General features: G+C 39.8%; 1 protein-coding gene across 1 annotated transcript in view; it reads right to left on the bottom strand.

Annotated features, from left to right (window-relative positions):
* Positions 1-22,194, bottom strand: part of LOC122327901 — a 359,865-nt gene that overhangs the window by 261,827 nt on the left and 75,844 nt on the right. The window contains 2 exon segments of the mRNA XM_043223567.1: positions 16,886-17,059; positions 17,261-17,431. Coding sequence (XP_043079502.1) covers positions 16,886-17,059; positions 17,261-17,431 — 345 coding nt within the window.

The raw sequence follows: 22,194 nt of genomic DNA, 5'->3' as shown, positions 1-22,194 counted from the left end.
CTATGTTAATAAATCAATTTAAGAAATTTTAAGATTATAGTTTACAGTCAACAAGTACAACATTTTTGTGATCATTTTTTATCATTATGATACATATCTGAGTGAAATAATAAAAAAAAATGCTGGCTAGGAATGAATTTTTGATAAAGCCTGATAATTGTTGTTTGTTGACCAGGTTTGAGTTGATCTAAGGCACAGTCTATCTTCAGTTCCTCTAAACATCAACACCCCACCAATGCTCCTGAACACACTTCTTTTGTAGGCTAGCACACTCATGAGCGCACGAATGGTTATAAATGCATTCACTAGTTAAACAAGGTGGTGCTGGATGGAGAAGATGAGGACTGTGTTGGACTGAAACTAACAAAGACACTTGCTGCACTGCACCGGGTGTATAATAGAGACCAATGTGTGAATGAATACAGAAGTAAATACCATACTATCAAAACATTAATTCATTACAATTATTTAGATGTTTACTTTTGAAGAAAATATTTATATTTTATCTTTTAATTCAGTTATGTAAATATTTATATTTTAATTAAAATTGCTTAGTTGGGTCAACAATTTAGCTGGTTTACAATTTTATTTAAATTAATTTACACTAGTTTGGATTAGTTCAATTTCAGTACATTTGCCAAAAAAACCTTATGTGGGAACAAATTATTATTTATTTACTGAGTTTTTGTTCTTCTTCTTCTTATTATTATTATTATTATAGAAGCAGTTTCACTCAATTATTGACTGCCTATTAGCTACCAAGTGTCACAGTCTGAACACAAACAAGATCTTCTGTATTATATGCTAAACACAAAATAAAAACGTCTTATAAAAATGAACCTAAAACACATAAAAGCTCTTCTACTTCCTGCCAATGCTGGTCAATAGTGCCAGCTACATTAAAAATACATCTTTGTCAGATTTATATCAGTTCTTTGTCAGTTCTGCATGAAGCTCAGATTCATTTGTTGTTTTTATAAAAGTGCAGTAAAAATATGTGACTTAAATGAATCACAAGTAAAGACCATCCAGTGCAATAAATAAAATATTGTTAAAACCTGAAAACAATATTTGTAAATAAATAATAATACAGTTATAATATAAAACTAAACGATGAATTGAGGATAATAGTTATATTTCATATCTGAAGAATATTTAGAACAAAAACAAAGGTTTGTGATTTGTAAAGTAATTACGATCAACTATAGATCCTCTTTAAAATAATATTAAAAAAGAGTTAAAAAGAGTTTCAAAATAACAATTTAAGACAAGTATATTAATAAATCAATTTACTTCAAGAGATTTTAAGATTATAGTTTACAGTCAACAAGTACAACATTATTGTGATCATTTTTTATTATTGTGATGCAAATTACTGGCGAGGAATTATTTTTTGATAAAGCCTGATAATTGTTGTTTGTTATTGCTGTGATCATGTGACTGACAGGTTTCCCGCCTTCACATCATCAGACGAGAGAAGAGATGTTTTCTTGAGGGACAGTTATTTTCATTAAACATCACAAGGGTCCATTTATTTTTGGAAATAAAATATGTGCCAAAATAAATCAATCATAATAAGCACTAAAATATTGCTGATATTGATTTCCTTAATAAACTAATAATGATACTAACTGTAGTTTCTCCAGCTTGAATTGTGTGTTCATCAGTAGATCACTGAGGTGTTTCACTCCAGAGTCTCTGAGTTCATTCCTGCTCAGGTTCAGTTCTCTCAGGTGTGATGGGTTTGATTTCAGAGCTGAAGTCAGGATGAGACTCTGTTTCTCTGTAATACTGCATCCCCACAGACTGAAGACAGAAAGAGAAAAGACAACGAATCAGACACGTTATGTTCATGTGTGACTTAAATTAATCACGAGAAAACAACATCCAGTACAATAAATAAAATACTGTTAAAATCTGAAAACAAAGTCAGTAAATAATCATACAGACATAAAATAAAACTAAAACAAAACTAGGATTTGAGGAGACTAGTTACATTTCAAGTCTAGAGAATATTTAGACAAAAAAACTATAGAACTAGAGATCAACTATAGAACAAATTTTAAAATAATACTCAAAATGTAAAAATTGAGTTTAAATGTTACTTATCAAGAAAACTATGTTAATAAATCAATTTAAGAAATTTTAAGATTATAGTTTTGTAACATCCAGCCAGCAGAGGGAGCCCTCTCCCGAGTACTGACTCGAGCCGCTCCCTCTGCTGCTACTTCCGGGTTAGGGCTATTTAACCGTAGAGCACCAGGTGCTCTACGCGAAGTATTGCCAGCCTGTCTGCCTTACCAAGCGTTTACCATTGTACTACTGACTACTATTGTGTATGACCTTTTGCTTGCTTTATTGACTCACGGCTTCACGGATCTTCCTTGTTTGTTACGGTAACCGATTACTACTGAACTTTGTTATTGACCCTTGCCTTCATTCGACTTTGCCCACGGATATCCCTTTGTGTATGTTTGCCTTCCGGACTGATATTACTGTTGCCAACCCTTGCTTGTTTTTGACCATCCTCATCTGTGTGTGTGTTTCCAATAAACATCCGCAAATGGAATCGCAATCGGCTTCCGCCTCCTCCTTACAGAATACTTCGCCTGACCAGACTCCAGCGGATGTAACACACATGCAACAATTGATGGCATACCAGGAGCTATTGAAAGGTTACCAGTCCCGATTGGATCAACTGCAGTCGGTGAACGAACACCTCACCCGGTACATTCAGAATCTACCACCTACTACGTTTTCTACAGTAAACCTTGCCTTGCCCGAAAAGTTTGACGGTTCTGCTGAACGGTGCAAGGGTTTCATTCGCCAGGTCAGGCTGTATTTGGAGTTTCAGCAGGGTAGATTCAACAATGAAGAAATCAAGTGTGCATTTATTATGACGCTACTGACTGGAAGAGCGATTGACTGGGCGACTGCAGTTTGGGATACAGATCCCCACATCAAGACATCTGCTAACTATTTCTTACAGATGCTAAGAGAGGTGTTTGAATATCCTGCAGGGGGCAAGGATATCTCAACCCAGTTAATGGATCTGTCCCAGGGTAAACGCACAGCCGCTGATTATGCTATTGAGTTCAGGACGCTCGCTGCTCAAAGCGGCTGGAATGATGTCGCACTCAAGGCGACTTTCAAACGGAGTCTCACGGCAGATTTACAGACGGAATTGGCGTGTAGAGGTGAGGATTTATCTTTTTCTGATCTCGTCAACTTAACCATCCGTATTGATAATCTTAAGCGCCAGGCACCTCAACGTAAAGCGCCGTCTATGATCACAAGCCAGGAAAGGAATCAAATACGACACGAGTTAATGGAGAAACCGGAACCCATACAAGGAAACTCCCAACGTGTCTCTATGGAAGAACGCGAACGCCGGCGTCGTCTTCAACTTTGCTTTTACTGTGGAGAAGGGAAACATTATCAGGTTGACTGTCCTCACAGACCCACCACTACAAACCGGGTAAATATGAATCATTTTCACGTACTCGGCAACAAGGCTCTCATGTTACCCATCATGCTCGGTCTAAACAATGTAAAGGTTATGTTGACAGCAATGGTTGACTCGGGCGCGGCCTTGAACATCATCAGTCGTGAGGTAGTCGCTAAATATCACATTCCTTCTCAACCTTGTGAATCTGTTTTAAGGATCAAGACCATTAATGACGAGGACATCAGAGCAGGCATTTCTCACAGAACCAAGGCTCTTACTCTCCAAGTTGGCATGTTCCACAAAGAAACCATTACGTTCTATATCGTTGATTCATCCAAGTATGAAGCAATCCTCGGGTTCCCCTGGCTTTCTGTACACTACCCAACTATATCCTGGGGTAGAGGTGAGTTAACGCAATGGTCTCACACGTGTATTAACAGATGCTTCGCTGTATCTCCAAGGAACTGCCTCACTACCAGTATAGAGAGTCCAGAAGATCAGAGGAGAATCAAGATACCATCATGCTACAGGCAACTGTCAGAGGTGTTTAGCAAATCACGGGTAACAGAATTACCACCTCACCGACCATGGGACTGTGCGATTGACCTCCTACCTAACGCCATGCCACCCAAAAGTAAGGTATACCCATTGTCATTAACTGAAAGCCAGGCTATGGAGGAATATATTAATGAGGCTCTTAGCTTTGGGTTCATTAGACCCTCCACATCACCTGCAGCAGCAGGATTCTTCTTTGTTGGAAAGAAGGATGGAGGCCTGCACCCATGCATCGATTATCGAAGCCTAAATAACGTCACCGTCAAGTTTCGATATCCCCTACCTTTAGTTCCATCAGCTCTTGAACAACTACGCGAGGCAAGGATGTATACTAAGTTAGACCTCCGTAGTGCCTATAACCTGGTAAGGATCAAGGAGGGAGACGAGTGGAAGACTGCTTTCATGACGACTAGAGGGCACTATGAATATCTTGTTATGCCGTATGGGCTAGCTAATGCTCCCGCTGTATTCCAGTCCTTCATCAATGAAATCTTCAAGGACATCCTGAACAAATACGTGGTGGCTTATATTCACGACATCCTCATTTACTCAAAGAATGAAGCAGATCACATTGGACATGTCAAGGAGGTTCTGTCCAGGTTACTGAAACACAGATTGTATGTTAAGGAGGAGAAATGTGAGTTTCATGTGTCACAAACTCTGTTTCTAGGTTACGAAATCAGCCACCAGGGAGTGAGGATGGACGATGACAAGGTTAAAGCAGTTACGGAGTGGCCTCAACCCACTACGGTCAAGGAGCTACAACGGTTTCTAGGGTTTGCAAATTTCTACCGATGCTTTATCCGGAACTATAGTACTGTTGCTGCACCACTAACCTCTCTCTTAAAGGGAAAGCCGTCCAAACTGAGATGGAACGAGGGAGCAATTAAGGCGTTCTCCAACCTCAAGGAACGTTTCACCACAGCCCCTATTCACAAACATCCTGATCCTGAGCTACCATTTATCGTGGAAGTGGATGCATCGGACTGCAGAATTGGAGCTGTTCTCTCACAGCGTCACGGTCAACCAGGGAAACTTTACCCATGTGCTTACTTTTCCAGGAAACTGACAGCAGCTGAGAGAAATTATGACGTGGGAAACAAGGAGCTATTATCCATGAAAGCGGCCATTGAGGAGTGGAGACACTGGCTGGAAGGAGCAGTGCACCCGTTCCAAGTCATCACGGACCACAAGAACCTGGAATATATCAAGGGAGCTTAAAGGCTGAACCCCAGACAGGCAAGATGGGCACTATTTTTTACTCGTTTTCAATTCACTGTCACCTATCGTCCAGGTTCCAAGAACAGTAAGGCTGACGCACTGTCACGAAGATATGACGCACCACAGAAGGATGGAATCCCGGATAATATTCTGCCACCCATGGTGATCCTGGCTCCAGTGTCCTGGGATATAATGGAGGAGCTGCAGAGGGAATTACAGCATGAACCAGCACCCCCTCAATGTCCTCCTGGTAAACATTACGTACCATCAACAATACGCCAACGCATCCTCCAATGGGTACACACTTCACTAAGTTCAGGTCATCCAGGCATCAACAGAACACTACAGTTAGCGCAGAACGCCTTTTGGTGGCCGTCAATATCTCGGGATGTGACGAACTATGTCAAGGCATGCCAGGTATGTGCACAATGCAAGACCCCCAGAGAATTGCCTGCCGGTTTGCTCAAGCCTCTGCCCATCCCTCAGCGACCCTGGTCTAATCTATCCATTGATTTCGTCACAGATTTACCATTGTCTAACGGTTTCACAGTCATTTTAGTCATTATTGATAGATTTTCGAAGTCATGTCGACTAGTTCCCATGAAGAACCTCCCCACCGCCATGGAAACTGCCCTCGCCCTGTTCGAGCACATCTTCAGAATCTACGGATTACCCGAGGACATAGTGAGTGATAGAGGTACTCAATTTACTTCCCAAGTATGGAGGGCCTTCTGTAAACAGCTCGACATTAATGTGAGCCTTACCTCAGGTTACCACCCACAGGCTAATGGACAGGTCGAGAGACTTAATCAGGAGATCGGGAGGTACCTGCGGACCTATTGCCACAGAGAACAACACAGATGGTCAGAGTTTTTACCATGGGCCGAGTATGCTCAGAACTCACTAGTCAAGTTAGCTACAGGTATGACCCCATTCCAATGTGTCCTCGGGTATCAGCCGCCCATGTTCCCGTGGTCAGGAGAACCATCCAATGTCCCAGCCGTTGATGATTGGATTCGTAGGAGTGAGAGGGTGTGGGATAGTGCTCATGTGAGACTACAAAGAGCGATCAGGTATCAAGAGACTCAAGCTAACCGCCACAGACGCCATATCAACCTGGACAAAGGGTCTGGCTCTCGACGAGGGACATCAAGATGCGGCTGCCCAGTAAGAAGCTAAGCCCAAGGTATGTAGGACCATTCAAGATAATAAAACAAGTAAATGATGTCACATATCAACTGGAGCTGCCTACTAATTATCGTATATCTCCATCCTTTCATGTATCCCTCCTCAAACCGGTCCACCCGGGAGCTGACCCTGGCCATGAAGCCCCAGAACCACCGCCGCCACTTGAGATTGACGGGAACCCCGCATATCAAGTGAGCGAACTACTGACTCGCGAGACGAGGGGGTCGGCTCAGTACCTGGTGGACTGGGAGGGTTATGGACCAGAGGAGAGATCCTGGGTAGCCGCTCAGGACATTTTGGATCCATCCCTTATTGAGGAGTTCCACAGAGCCAGACCCGATCGTCCAGCACCACGCCCTAGGGGAAGACCACGTAATCCACAACGAGATCCATCCCAGGATCAACCACGACCACGGGGACGCCCACGAAACCAATCACGAGAAACTGCCCAGGACCAACCACGACCACGGGGACGCCCACGAAATCAACCACAAGATTCTGCCCAGGACCAACCACAACCACAGGGACGCCCACGAGGACGCCCACGAGGACGTCCACGAAGAGCTCCAGGAGTCGCTCCTAGAGGGGGGGGTTCTGTAACATCCAGCCAGCAGAGGGAGCCCTCTCCCGAGTACTGACTCGAGCCGCTCCCTCTGCTGCTACTTCCGGGTTAGGGCTATTTAACCGTAGAGCACCAGGTGCTCTACGCGAAATATTGCCAGCCTGTCTGCCTTACCAAGCGTTTACCATTGTACTACTGACTACTAGGGCTGGGCGATAATTCGATAACGATAATTTTCACGATATAAATTTTCTCGATAACACGATAATGACAGTTCGATAAGCGCTCGATAATGTTTACGCACTATACGTAACGCTGCGCACGCATTTTGCAGCCTGCGCTTCTGGATGCCACACGCAGTGTTAGTACTATACAGCCATACAGTGTCAGTTGCACGTGTTGGAGGAGTAAGAAAAATGAGCGACAGTGAAGAAAATGCACCGTCCACGACTAGCTCGCAGGTCACAGACTTAGTTGACAAGAAAGGTCACTCAACTTCAGTAGTCTGGAGCTATTTTGGTTTTTTGCAATCCGACACAAAACAGAGCGACGTGCACTGCAAACTGTGCAGACGACTCGTGCCATCAAAACAGGCAACACCACAAACCTCTTTCATCATTTAAAACAACGTCACCCTTCAGAATACGAAGATGCAAAGAAATTACAGACCCAAACAAGTGTTGGTAAACGTCGTGGACCATCTACAAGCATCAGCGCACAACTACCCAGCAGAGTCTCATGTCGTCATTTTCAAAGCCGTGCCCTTATGAGAAAAAACAAAAGACATGGAGACATCACAAAAGCAGTTGCATATTGCATTGCAAAAGACATGCTTCCCATTAGTCTTGTCGAAAATGAAGGATTTAAGAATCTTATCCACGTTCTTGACCCCAGATACGAACTACCGGGCCGAAAACATTTCTAGCAGACAGCGCGCTTCCACGGCTATATACTGAGTGTAGGAGACGGTAGAGCGGCATCTGCAAAATGTACAATTCTTCGCTACTACTTCGGATATATGGTCCAGTCGCACATCGGAGCCTTATCTGAGCCTTACAGTTCATTTTATAGACGAAGACTGGAATCTTCAGAGCAAATGCCTTCAAACAGCTTATTGTCCTGAAGATCATACAGGTGAAGTTATTGCCCAAGGAATGACTGAAGCACTCACCTCCTGGGGCTGAGTGAAACCAGACAAGTATGTATCACAACTGATAGTGGTGCAAACATGGTAAAAGCTGCATCGCTCAATAAATGGACACGACTTCAGTGTTTTGGACATCGACTACACTTGGCTATTGGTAAGCATTAGTCTCCGTATTCCATCTAATAACAAAAAGTTATAGAAATAATAATAATGATGATGAATTTTAAATCAATATTGTATTTAGGGCTGCAACAACGAATCGATTAAATCGATTAAAATTGATTACTAAAAGTAGTAACTTTTTGGAGTAACGTTAACTTATGAATTTACGTGCTGAATCTTGCGTTGTGTGTTAAAATTTTGAATTAAAACGGAAAAATAAAATAAAAGGGATACATCTGTCATACAGCGTTATTGTGGCTGCGTGTGTCACGTGACAAACATGACGCTGTAGCCATGGAAACATTAAAGGTGAACGTTCTAAAATTACGGTCGCCTAAAAAATTCACTCCTACACTGCAAAAAGCTTTTTTACTTAGTAATTTTGTCTCGTTTCCAGTCCAAATATATTAAAAAATCTTAAATCAAGATTACTAGACAAGAAAAAATGGCATGAGAAAATTAAGAGATGCTTAAAACTTCTGTTTGAGATGCTTTAAATTCTTTTTTGGAGTGCACTTTCTAAAGATTTTAGTTCTGTTTGAATAAAAATTAATGCTTTAATTGTTTTTTTGTTTTTATCCAATTGATCGATTAACCAAAAATAATCGACTGACTAATCGATTATTAGAATAATTGTTAGTTGCAGCCCCAGTTGTATTATTGATGTGTTCTTAAATGTTAATGATTACAAGAAAGAAGCCATATTTAAAACTGAAATGCATAATTTAGCCTAAATATTTAATGTGGAGTAGTAGTAGTAATGATGCTGATATAAAAGCTAATTTATATAGTGCTGATGGCCTTGTGCTGCTCAATTGTTGCTACAGTATATTATATATATTTTTCTTTACATATTGTGGATACATTTGAAAAAATATTGTGTTGAAAAAAGACAAAGTAAGTATCTATTTCCATTCCTTCCTCAGAGAAAGCGGGGAAGGACAAGAGGGTGGAACGAGCTGTCGGGCTGTGTAAAAAGTAGTGGCTGCCTTCTCTTCTCTCTTGGAAAAGAAAAGAGACCTTGTGACTGCTCAGGAAGAACTTAAACTGCCCAGACACAAGATGGTGACAGAATCACCTACCAGGTGGGGCTCACGTCAAAAGATGGTGGCCAGGGTGATTGAACAGCACAAGGCTATCAGTCAGGTACTCACTGCTGACAAGAAAACCAGACACTTGGTGCCTACCTGGCAGGACATTGACGTTTTGGAGTCAATAAATGAGGGCTTGAAACCACTTCTTGAGTTCACAGATTCACTGTCTGGTGAATCTTATGTGAGTGTGTCCTACCTTAAGCCTGTGCTGCACCTCTTCAAAACAGAGGTCCTGAAACATTCTGATGATGACACACAGCTCACAAAGGACATAAAGACAGTAGTCATAGACTATCTCAGTGAGAAGTATGATGAGGAGATAACAGATGAACTGCTTGATATGGCATCCTTGGTTGATCCGCTTCAAGACTCAATATATCAGGCCAGAGAAAATTGAGGGAATCAAACAAAGAGCAGTTTCTGAGATTCTGAATATGGAAGGAGACCAAGGTCCATCCACTTCACAGGCTTCATACAGAACAGAAGAAATGGAGGCAGAGGGGGGAGCTGCTGCAGCTGTTCCTGCCAAGAAGCAGAGGAAGTCACTTGGCAGTTTTTTAAGAGGCCATCCCCAGCAACACAGGACTCACTGACATGCAGGTAGTGGAGATGGAGCTGGAGCACTACCTCATGGCTCCAGATGCAGACAGTGAAACAGAACCCTGGATTGGTGGAAGATGTATGACAAAAATTTCCAAAAGTAAGCCAACTAGCAAGGCGTTACTTGTGTATCCCTGCTACCAGCTCCCCTTCCGAGAGGCTTTTTAGTACTGGAGAAACATTGTGACCTGTCATAGAGCAGCTTTAAAACCTGAGACTGTAGACAGACTTGTCTTTCTTGCACGTAACTTGTAGGGAAATGTCTTTGGCTGTTGAAAACTTGAGCAGTAAATGCTGAAAAATGGTTAAGATTGTTCTTTTGTTTATTATTTTTTTATTTATATTGTCAGACAGCTCAAACATTTTACAAAATGTGTTAAATCAGCTGCACAAAGGGATTGGCATGCTGAAAAGATTTGTCTATTCTCATTTTTTGTTGGAAGATAAATATACTTAATCACTTTAACTCTACATTTACAGTCAGAGCCATGTTACAAATGTTGTATAATTTTACAGTTCTTATTTTTTTATAAAAACGTTTTATATATTCTATTAATATTAATAATATTATTCTATTGATGTTGATGTAACTAGTAATATTCAAATCTGTATCTACCTCAATTGATCATTGTTTGAAAATTATTTGTCATGTTCTGACAATAAACTATAAATAATAATTAATTGTCTGGTTTTTCTTTTATTCAGGAGAAAAAAACCTGCCTTTAAAATCGCTAGATATAAAGATTTGACATTTATCGTGATAATTATCGATATCGACTGATAAGGAAAAAATTATCGTGATAATTTTTTTTGCCATATCGCCCAGCCCTACTGACTACTATTGTGTATGACCTTTTGCTTGCTTTATCGACTCAAGGCTTCACGGATCTTCCTTGTTTGTTACGGTAACCGATTACTACTGAACTTTGTTATTGACCCTTGCCTTCATTCGACTTTGCCCACGGATATCCCTTTGTGTATGTTTGCCTTCCGGACTGATATTACTGTTGCCAACCCTTGCTTGTTTTTGACCATCCTCATCTGTGTGTGTGTTTCCAATAAACATCCGCAAATGGAATCGCAATCGGCTTCCGCCTCCTCCTTACAAGTTTACAGTTAACAAGTACAACATTTTTGTGATCATTTTTTATCATTATGATACATATCTGAGTGAAATAATAAAAAAAAATGCTGGCTAGGAATGAATTTGATAAAGCCTGATAATTGTTGTTTGTTGACCAGGTTTGAGTTGATCTAAGGCACAGTCTATCTTCAGTTCCTCTAAATAGCAACACCCCACCAATGCTCCTGAACACACTTCTTTTGTAGGCTAGCACACTCATGAGCGCACGAATGGTTATAAATGCATTCACTAGTTAAACAAGGTGCTGCTGGATGGAGAAGATGAGGACTGTGTTGGACTGAAACTAACAAAGACACTTGCTGCACTGCACCGGGTGTATAATAGAGTCCAATGTGTGAATGAATACAGAAGAAAATACCATACTATCAAAACATTAATTCATTACAATTATTTAGATGTTTACTTTTGAAGAAAATATTTATATTTTATCTTTTAATTCAGTTATGTAAATATTTATATTTTAATTAAAATTGCTTAGTTGGGTCAACAATTTAGCTGGTTTACAATTTTATTTAAATTAATTTACACTACTTTGGATTAGTTCAATTTCAGTACATTTGCCAAAAAAAACCTTATGTGGGAACAAATTATTATTTATTTACTGAGTTTTTGTTCTTCTTCTTATTATTATTATTATTATAGAAGCAGTTTCACTCAATTATTGACTGCCTATTAGCTACCAAGTGTCACAGTCTGAACACAAACAAGATCTTCTGTATTATATGCTAAACACAAAATAAAAAAACGTCTTATAAAAATGAACCTAAAACACATAAAAGCTCTTCTACTTCCTGCCAATGCTGGTCAATAGTGCCAGCTACATTAAAAATACATCTTTGTCAGATTTATATCAGTTCTTTGTCAGTTCTGCATGAAGCTCAGATTCAGTTGTTGTTTTTATAAAAGTGCAGTAAAAATGTAAAAATATGTGACTTAAATGAATCACAAGTAAAGACCATCCAGTGCAATAAATAAAATATTGTTAAAACCTGAAAATAATATTTGTAAATAAATAATAATTCAGTTATAATATAAAACTAAACGATGAATTGAGGATAATAGTTATATTTCATATCTGGAGAATATTTAGAACAAAAACAAAGGTTTGTGATTTGTAAAGTAATTATGATCAACTATAGATCCTCTTTAAAATAATATTAAAAACTAGTTAAAAAGAGTTTAAAACTAACAATTTAAGACAAGTATATTAATAAATCAATTTACTTCAAGAGATTTTAAGATTATAGTTTACAGTCAACAAGTACAACATTATTGTGATCACTTTTTTTATTATTGTGATGCAAATTACTGGCGAGGAATTATTTTTTGATAAAGCCTGATAATTGTTGTTTGTTATTGCTGTGATCATGTGACTGATAGGTTTCCCGCCTTCACATCATCAGACGAGAGAAGAGATGTTTTCTTGAGGGACAGTTATTTTCATTAAACATCACAAGAGTCCATTTATTTTTGGAAATAAAATATGTGCCAAAATAAATCAATCATAATAAGCACTAAAATATTTCTGATATTGATTTCCTTAATAAACTAATAATGATACTAACTTTAGTTTCTCCAGCTTGAATTGTGTGTTCATCAGTAGATCACTGAGGTGTTTCACTGAGTCTCTGAGTTCATTCTCGCTCAGGTCCAGTTCTCTCAGGTGTGATGGGTTTGATTTCAGAGCTGAAGTCAGGATGAGACTCTGTTTCTCTGTAATACTGCATCCACACAGACTGAAGACAGAAAGAGAAAAGACAACGAATCAGACACGTTATGTTCATGTGTGACTTAAATTAATCACGAGAAAACAACATCCAGTGCAATAAATAAAATAAGGCTAAATTGTGAAAACAATATTGCTAAAACCAAACTAGGATTTAAGAATACTAGTTACATTTCAAATCTGGAGAATATTTACACGTAAAAAATGCAGATCAGGAATTTATTTTTTATGAAAAGCTAGATACTTATTTGTTGTCTGTGATCTTGTGACTGTTTTTTCACATCTTCAGAAAACAGATGTTTTGTGAATGAAAGAGATCAACTTTACTACACAGATTTAACTTTGCAGATCTAAATAAACCTGTATCTTTTTCTGTGGGTGTAGATGTGAAGTACAGTAATATTTCTCAGAAACAGGTAAAACTGAAAAACCAATGCCTGCATAGAATAAAGTCCAGTCTGGATCTGTTCTGTTCAGTTGTGTTGGACATTCATTCATCATTGTTTGATTATGATTACATATGATTACATTATGAATAATTTCAGATTAATAAACATAATGCAAACAGCTTTATTCACTTGATAAAAGTGAAATGTTTGTGTATTTTTGGTATCATTCACTAAAATGATGTGATATTGGGTTGTGTATTTGATGTGCTGTAAGAGCAACAAGAAACACTCATTACAACTTTCAAAGGTTTAGACCTCAGAACAACTTACTTTACAAGTCTCCCTTACACAAAATATACAGTACAGAAAATAGAAAGATTAACTATACAAAATATTTAAACGTAATTAAATGTATTTAGTGCAGCAAACAAGATACCAGTCGGCCAATGAGAAGTTAGACCAGACACTTTATGAGGATTCACCCTGCTCAGATTAAACAATACCTCACTGCTTAAAAACTGAGGTTGTCGGGTGTTTTTACGATCAAATCAAGAAGAAAAAGGTTTCAGTTCTGTGTGTTACTAGTTGGTGGTTAATGTTTTCAAATTAGTCTTCAATCCTTAGTTTGTTGTCAGTAAACATGATCACATTCAGCAGAAGTTAGAGACTACATTTAACTAAAGTCTATGAAGTCTAAAGTTGTTTGAATCTATTTTGAGAAGGTTTGAAGCTGTATTTGTCACCAAGCCAGCAGAGGGAGCCCTGACCTCTGGGTGATCTGCATTCACTCCCTCTGCTGCTACTTCCTGTCCCAGGACTATAAATACTGCAGCAAGCCACTCAACTGCAGGTTGCATTGTTCGCCTGTTCGCCTCGTGCAAAGCCTCCAGTTTTCCCACCCTCCCACCCTTGCTACACGTCGTCAATGGATCCCAGCAACCCCTGCACTCATCCTCTGCCCTCCACCTGGAGCTCGCCACGGGTCTGCCAGTCTCCATTGCCGCCGTGGGTGAAGGATCCCTAGCTTCATCGTCCCGCCTCCGAGCCCCGGACTCCACCTCGGCTTGTAGACCCGTCGGCTTCCCTTAGGCTCCTAGCTCCCTCCTCTCCACCGTGCTCCGTCAGTCCACCAGCTCTACCAGGCTCCATCGTCTCTCCGGCTCCGCCTTGGTCGGTCGTCGACCATCCGTCGCCTCAGGATTCCACTCCTCCAGCTTCGCCTCGTCCCTCCATCCCTCCAGCTCTGTCAGGCTCCTCCCTCCCCCCGGCTCCACCTCAGTCCTCTGTCGCTCTGGCTCCGCCGCGTCCTTCTCGTCCCCCGTCTCCGCATCAGTCGCCAAAGCCTGCGGTGTCGCCTAGGACCTCCAGCGCCTCTGCATCACCCTGGCTCATCGGCTCTCCGCCTCAGTCTCCGCGACCACCTGCTCCGCCGCCATCGGTCGGTCCCATGGAGTTGATGGTCGCTACCTCTCCATGGCTCCTCCCTTCGTCGGCTCCACCACTGACCTTCATGGCTGGGCTCTGGATCGCCTCCCACTCCGGACTCCTCCCGTCTTCTCCCTGGCTCCTTCCTCCGTCTCTTCCGCCCTGGACTCCGTTTGCTGACTCCCTCCCGGAACCCCCTCCCAAGCTCCCAGTTTTGTTTTATTTTGTTTGTTTTGTGGAGCGCCAGGAGTCGCTCCTAGGAGGGGGGCTATGTCACCAAGCCAGCAGAGGGAGCCCTGACCTCTGGGTGATCTGCATTCACTCCCTCTGCGACAACTTCCTGTCCCAGGACTATAAATACTGCAGCAAGCCACTCAACTGCAGGTTGCATTGTTCGCCTGTTTCATTGTTTGGATTGCCATTGGTTTGTTTCTAGTTTCCTGTTTCCCTGGTTTTGACCCTGCCTGTCTTTGGATATTCTGATTGTTTGCTGCCTGACCTGACCTTCGCCTGTTCTTGGATTTTGTGTTTGCCTCGTCTCTTATACTCCTGTTTGCCCTGTTGGACGCTTGCCTGTTTTGACCATGTCTTCATTTAATAAAAGCCTGCAAATGGATCCGCACGCCTCAGACCCCTCATTCGTGACAGTATTAAAGGCAAACGATGATAAAAACAATAAACACTGGCTATTTCTAATGTGGTTACATTATTTTCTCCAATCCCTGTGCACTTATGGGGAAATTTCATTTTTGTTTCAAATAGCTCTATGATTTATTCAAGAATTTCTTCTTTCAACAAATAAATCAAATGTGTTATATCAGAAAAAATGGCCTTTATAGCATGGGGTTGGACTCAAATGAGAATTAAAATCTTTTGAATTAAAAAGAATTAAAATGAATGAGAATTAAAAACTTCTGTAAGATCACGAGTCGTGTGACGTGTGAAATGCTGTAAGATACTCACTTCAGTGTGTTGATCTGACAGTGTTTATCCTGCAGTAGAGCAGAGATCTGATTCACTCGTGTGTCTCCTAGTTTATGTCCACTCAGATTCAGCTCTTTCAGGAGTAACGGGTTTTACCCACGATTCCAGTCACATACTGACAGCCTTCATCTGCAGCAGGACCCAAAAACCTGCAGAATACAAGATGAAGAAATCAATTCAGTGTGCATCACAAAAAATGAACAGATGACCAAACATTGTTTATACCTAAAAAAACTAGTTCAAATCTTTGCAGGTTTAAACACTTAAATATATACAATCTATTTATGCTTTAAGACAAATGGCAATTATTATGCAGCAGAATTCACTAGTTTTAATTGACTGATGTCTGTGTTGATAATTTTAAGAAGAACTACATCTTCAGATGTGATATAGATCTGTTGTAGTAGATCTACAGTGTTGTGAATCTGATCTCAATGAAAATTAATGCACAGTGCATTCAGTGACATTTAAACAATCAGGATAATTAGGCACACTGAATAATTTTTTTCATGAGAAATGTCCACAATAACACAATAATAAATCATAATTATTGAGGCGCAAACTACTGAATCTCACTCTAGTGACTCATCTTAAACGTGTTGACATTTATCATCAAAACTACAGCAGCTGTAGCTAAATATTATAATATAATACTAATGTAAGTAATTCACATTTACTTCATGACGTCTCACCCAGTGGTGTAACTTATTCATGACGGACCCTATCCTGGGCTCCACGGTTATGAAGCACATACACACAGCGCTCATATCTAGAAAACATTATATTTGTATAATCAAATCTGTGCCTAGTCTACTTAATTAAGACCAACTAGAAAGAGCATGTTATATTAAACAGTTCTCTTTTCATGCGTCTAACACACACGCAGGAATCTTCTCAGAGAGAGCAGAGCAAAAAAAAAAACATCTATAATCTATAATAAATAGATTTAAATAAATAAATAATATCTTTAAATAACAGGCGGTCTATTGCTGGAATGTGTTACGGCGAGCGTAACTAATGAACACCTCTTTGATTTCAATGAAGGAATAAAGAAAAGAAAAACTACAGAAAAGGTTGGATTAGAAGCCGAAACCTCAGTAATTCTTGACAAAAGCTCCACCTCTAGAACACTAAAGGACACAAGATGATGCCGCTGTGAAAATGCTGTGTATTATTGATATTTCTAGAAATATTAATTTAGTAATGTGTGCACTGCCTGTAGTTACACCACTGGCCTCACCTCAGTGTGTTTAGTTGACAGTTAGGATCCTGAAGTAAATCACTGAGCTCCTTCACTCCTGATGATCCAGGATCATTTCCTGTGAGATCCAGCTCTATCAGGTGTGAAGGGTTTGATCTCAGAGCTGAAGACAGAGCTTTATAACCTTCTTCACTGATACTGCAGTCTGAGAGTCTAAAAAAAAAGGAGTTTATTATATTGAAAGATATATAAATAATATTTCTACAAAAAGGTTTAATTGCTTTCTGCTTCTAGTTAGAGAAGAATGAAAAACAATTCACCATCTGAAAGGAGCATGACTTTATTTAAAGATTATTACAATAATATTTTCATTTTGATCAAATTAAAACCATTACAATAGTTCATTATATTCACCTGAGGTTCTCCAATGTGCATTCTGTATTTTCTAAAGCGTTCTTGAGTTTCTTGACTCCTGAACTCTGCAGATTATTGTTGCTCATGTCAAGCTCTTTCAGACTGGAATTTGATCTCAGGACTGTAGCAAGAGCTGAACAGCTTTCCTCTGATAAACCACAATCACACAACCTAAAATGATCACCATGAGAGGAAGAAATTACAAATTGTCACACATGGACTCTTTTGTTGTTGTTTTGTCCTGTGCCATGTGTGATCTACTTTGTTAATTGTCTAATTTGTCATCAGCTGTGTCTTGTTAGTTTAGTCAATTCTCATGTGTGTATTTAAGTTCCAGTTTGATTCAGTTTTATCATTGGTTCTCATCTTTAATGTCTGTGTTTTTTTTGTCCTGTCTGCCTGCCTGTAAATATCTTGTTTATTTTGTTCATAGAAGATTACAACTGTTTAAGTTGATTTTTCCTCGTTAAGTGCTCTCTCTCGCAATCCACCACCGTGACACAAATACACAGTATGGAAACACTTTACAATAAGCTTGAACAATATATTAATTACAGTATTTATTAATATTTGACAATGTTAGTTAATAGAGCTATTCACTGGTAGGTGATGTTGATTCACAGTGCATTAACCCAGTTTTCATTACATTGTTTTGTTTTAAATTTGAGTCTTGTTTTATTTGTCTTATTTCTGATTTTTTGTTCTACTCTTTACAGCACTTTGGTCAGCTTTGGCTGTTTTTAAATGTGTTTTACAAACAAATATGTGTAAGTATTGTACTGTATTTGAATAATATGCAAAAAGGCCAATTATAGCAGTGGGCGTTTGAATATCTTGAATGTGGTCTTATAAAAACTGACTGTTCGGGCTTCCGGTGACGTCACCAACCTGATGGCAGCTTGAAAGATCGCTCTCCGACAAAGTGATAGATTATAGCCCCAAAACACGAGATACAAACTGGAATTTTCACTATCGTCAGTATGGAAGGAGGGGCTCAAGTACAAACTAGGCGAAAACCTAAAGGAAAATTAGTAAAAGAAGGAGTACAGGGTGAAAACGTCGGGCCGCCGTCTAACGTCAGCCCGGGTGAGAGTGTAATGGAGCGGGGAGGCGGCGACGAGCACGAGGAGACCGTTAGCTTGGCTATGATTTTCCAAGAGGTGCGCGATTTTAGGAGAGACAATTCTGATCAGCTAAAAGAAATAAAAGAGGACATTCGAAAAACCAATGTCCGAGTAGAAGAAGCTGAGGAACGAATTGTCAGTTTGGAGGAGAGATCGCAAAACACCGAAAGCGTAATGGCGGAAGTTTTGAAACTACAGACGCAGTTAGAAGAAAGGATAACGGACCAAGAGGGCCGCTCACGAAGGAACAACATCAGGATCTACGGGGTCGCAGAAGGGGCTGAGGCAAACTCGCCAACTATGATCGCGTTTGTGGAGAGTATGCTGAAGGAAAAACTCGATCTACAATCGCCTCAATCCCTTCAGATAGAGAGAGCGCATCGCGCGCTCGTCCCACGGCCGCCGGAAAATGCACCGCCGAGATCAATTGTGGTGAACTTTCTCAGTTATAAGCTGAAGGAAGAAATTTTGAGAACGGCGTGGAGAAAGAAGGGCTTTGTCTGGGAGGAGAGGAGAGTGAACATTGATCACGATTATGCCCCTGACGTTATCAGAAAGCGCAAGGAATACACAGAAGCAAAGAAAATGTTGACCGAGAAGAAGATCAAGTTTCAAACCCCCTACCCTGCCAAACTACGGGTGTTTTTCACAGACGCGACCCGGGTATACAACTCTGCGGAAGAAGCAACGAAGGATCTAGCTGACAGGGGATTCCCCATCACGGTCATCCAGCCCCCCGGGTCACTGATGGAGCGAATTCAACGTCTCACCTGGCGCACGGCTGGTCAGAGAGCGGAGGGAGGCCGCATCAGGGACAAGCAAAGCTACAAAGAAAAGCTTCAGTCTTACAGGCGGTAAATAGAACATTGGCTTTACTTATGTTAAATCTATTATTATTTTCTTTTAAAGGTTGGTCCATTACCTGGTAGGTGACAATTCTTGCTTTTCCCCTCTCCTTTACTATGGACCTCATTGCGAAACTAGGATATTGACCAATGTATTTTACTTTTGTGTTGTTTTGAGTTTTCGCCTAGTCCAATGTATTTTTTTTTTTAATGAATGTCGGAGTATAGCTGTCATACTGACACATGAGCGCAAACTGTATTGCCAGTGTGATCAGCATAGGGGGCCCTTCCCTGTTGGATAGTGAAGGTTTTCCTCTGAGCCATTCTGTTTTGGCTCACTTGAGGTCAGGAGAGAGACCTCTTTTTTGGAAGTCTTTAAAGTTCTTTATTTTTTCATAGTTCAATGTTCTAATGTTGTTCAGAGAGTTCAGCTGCCATTCTTGGAAACGAGGGGAGAGTCTGCTCAGTCACTGACTCGCAAGAGGGGATGTTGGTTAAGATTTGTGTTAATAGAGAATAATGTTACGTAATATTAAGGTTCAATGTAAACGGGGTACTTAATCCAATTAAAAGAAGTAAAATTTTTTCAAAACTTAAAAAAGATAAAGTTCAGATTGCCTTCTTACAAGAGACACATCTATCACAGGTAGAACATAGTAAACTAAATAGATCAGGCTTCAGTGCTTTTTCATCATCTTATAAATCTGGCCACAGGAGAGGAGTAGCGATATTAATATCAAAGCAAATACATTTTGAGCATATATCTACTAATACAGACAAGGAGGGTAGATATGTTATCATAACAGGAAAGTTAGAGAGCTCCTTGGTTACCTTTTTAAATGTATATGCTCCTCCAGGAGCGGATTGGTCTTTTTATAAACATATATTTGATTTAATGGCTACACATTCTCAGGGCATTACTATTTGTGGAGGAGACTTTAATGTAAGACTGAATCATAGACTTGATTCCTCTGGAAGTGGTTTAACCCACCCCAAACCTGTAAGTAAGAAAATTAATATGATCATGAAAGAGCTGGGGGTCATAGATGTATGGCGGGATCTTAATCCGTCTATACGTACTTATACCCATTTTTCTTCACCGCATTCAGTTTATTCTAGAATTGATTATTTCTTTATTTTTAGTAAAGACAGAGACAGGGTCAAGTGCTGCGAGATAGGAACAATAGATCTTTCTGATCACAGTCCTGTCTATTTGACTTTCAACTTGAGAAGCAAACCAAAGACTACATTGTGGAGATTAAACTCAAGTATTTTAAATGGGTTTAAAGAACAGTTGAAGACAGAAATTAATATTTACTTGGAAAATAATGATAACGGGGAGGTCTCACCCCCTATGCTCTGGGATGCATGTAAAGCTGTGATGAGGGGAAAGATTATTGCAATTACCTCACTACTCAAAAAGATTAGGCAGGAGAGACTTAATACACTGCAGCAATATCTGGAGAAGTTACAAAGACAACACATGAGAAATCTTGATATTAATGTGAAAAAGAGATTAAAAAGACTCAGGAAGAGATAAATGATTTGTACATGCAAGAAATACGGAAAAAATGATATTTACCAAGCAGAGATATTATGAAGTGGGGAAAATCTATTAAACTCCTGGCCTATAGGTTACGTAAACAGCAGGCTGATAATTCGATCTACAAGATTCGCAATCCAGCTACCAAAAAAAAATTGAAAATGGCCTGGATAAAATTCTTAAAATTTTTGAGACATTCTACAAAAATTATACTCCCAAAACCAATTAGATGTAGAATCTCAAGCGACAAGGGTCCTTGACTCTTTGAATTTGCCCCTAGTCTCTTCAGAAGACAATGATAGACTGTTATCAGAAATAACGGTAGAGGAATTAAACAACGCTATTACTAGGTTGAAAGTAAATAAGTCTCCAGGTCCCGATGGTTTTGTCTCTGAATGGTATAAATCTCTTAGAGAATCATTGTCTCCTATGTTACTGACTACCTTCAATTCAATATTAAAGGGTGGGCGGTCCCTCCTCTTGGAGGAAGCAATTATTTCTGTTATACCGAAGGAAGGTAAATATAAAAGTGAGTGTGGAAACTTTAGACCTATCAGTGTTTTAAATGTTGATTATAAACTATTTACTTCCATTTTGGCTAGAAGGTTAGATACAATTATCCCTAAACTTATTGACCCAGACCAGACTGGGTTTGTTAGGCAAAGACAAACCCAAGACAACATTAGACGCTCTTTACATATTATGAACCACATAACTAAGCATAATGTTGAGGCTCTCTTAGTGGGATTGGACGCTGAAAAGGCATTTGATTCTGTTACGTGGGACTATCTCTTCATGGTCATGAATCGATTTGGGTTCCATAAATCTATTATCAAAGTCATTCAAGCACTATATGATAAACCTGTAGCGAGAATTAAGGTGAATGGTGATCTCTCTAACCAGTTTTCTCTAGAGCGAGGAACACGCCAGGGCTGTCCAATTAGCCCTACTCTATTTGCCCTGTTTATAGAGCCACTAATTCAGTGTATTAGGCAGAACGACAAAATCATAGGCATAGAAACAGGGACAGGAATACAAAAGGTAGCTGCGTTTGCAGATGATATTTTAGTATACCTAAAGCAGCCAACCCAGTCATTTCAAGAACTGATGTCTCTCCTTGGTACATACGGATCCTTCTCGGGTTATAAAGTAAATATACAGAAAACCCAGGTCCTTACCTTTAATTATAAGCCACCCGGCTTCATTATTAAGAATTTTTGTCTAAATTGGGAAGCGGTGTCAATGAAGTATCTAGGAGTACTTTTACTAAAAGATACATCAAAATTATACCAAATTAATTTTGCCCCTCTAATTTTAAAGATTAAAAAGATATTTCTAGATGGAATATTATTCCCTTTCTAAGCATGAGCTCAAGAATAGAATCAATCAAGATAAACATTCTACCGAGACTACTATATTTAT

The sequence above is a fragment of the Puntigrus tetrazona genome, chromosome 22 (genome assembly GCF_018831695.1).
Source record: "Puntigrus tetrazona isolate hp1 chromosome 22, ASM1883169v1, whole genome shotgun sequence".
Classification (NCBI taxonomy): Eukaryota; Metazoa; Chordata; class Actinopteri; order Cypriniformes; family Cyprinidae; genus Puntigrus; species Puntigrus tetrazona.
Note: the sequence above shows the minus strand (reverse complement) of the source record. Positions and strands in the feature narration are given on the sequence as shown.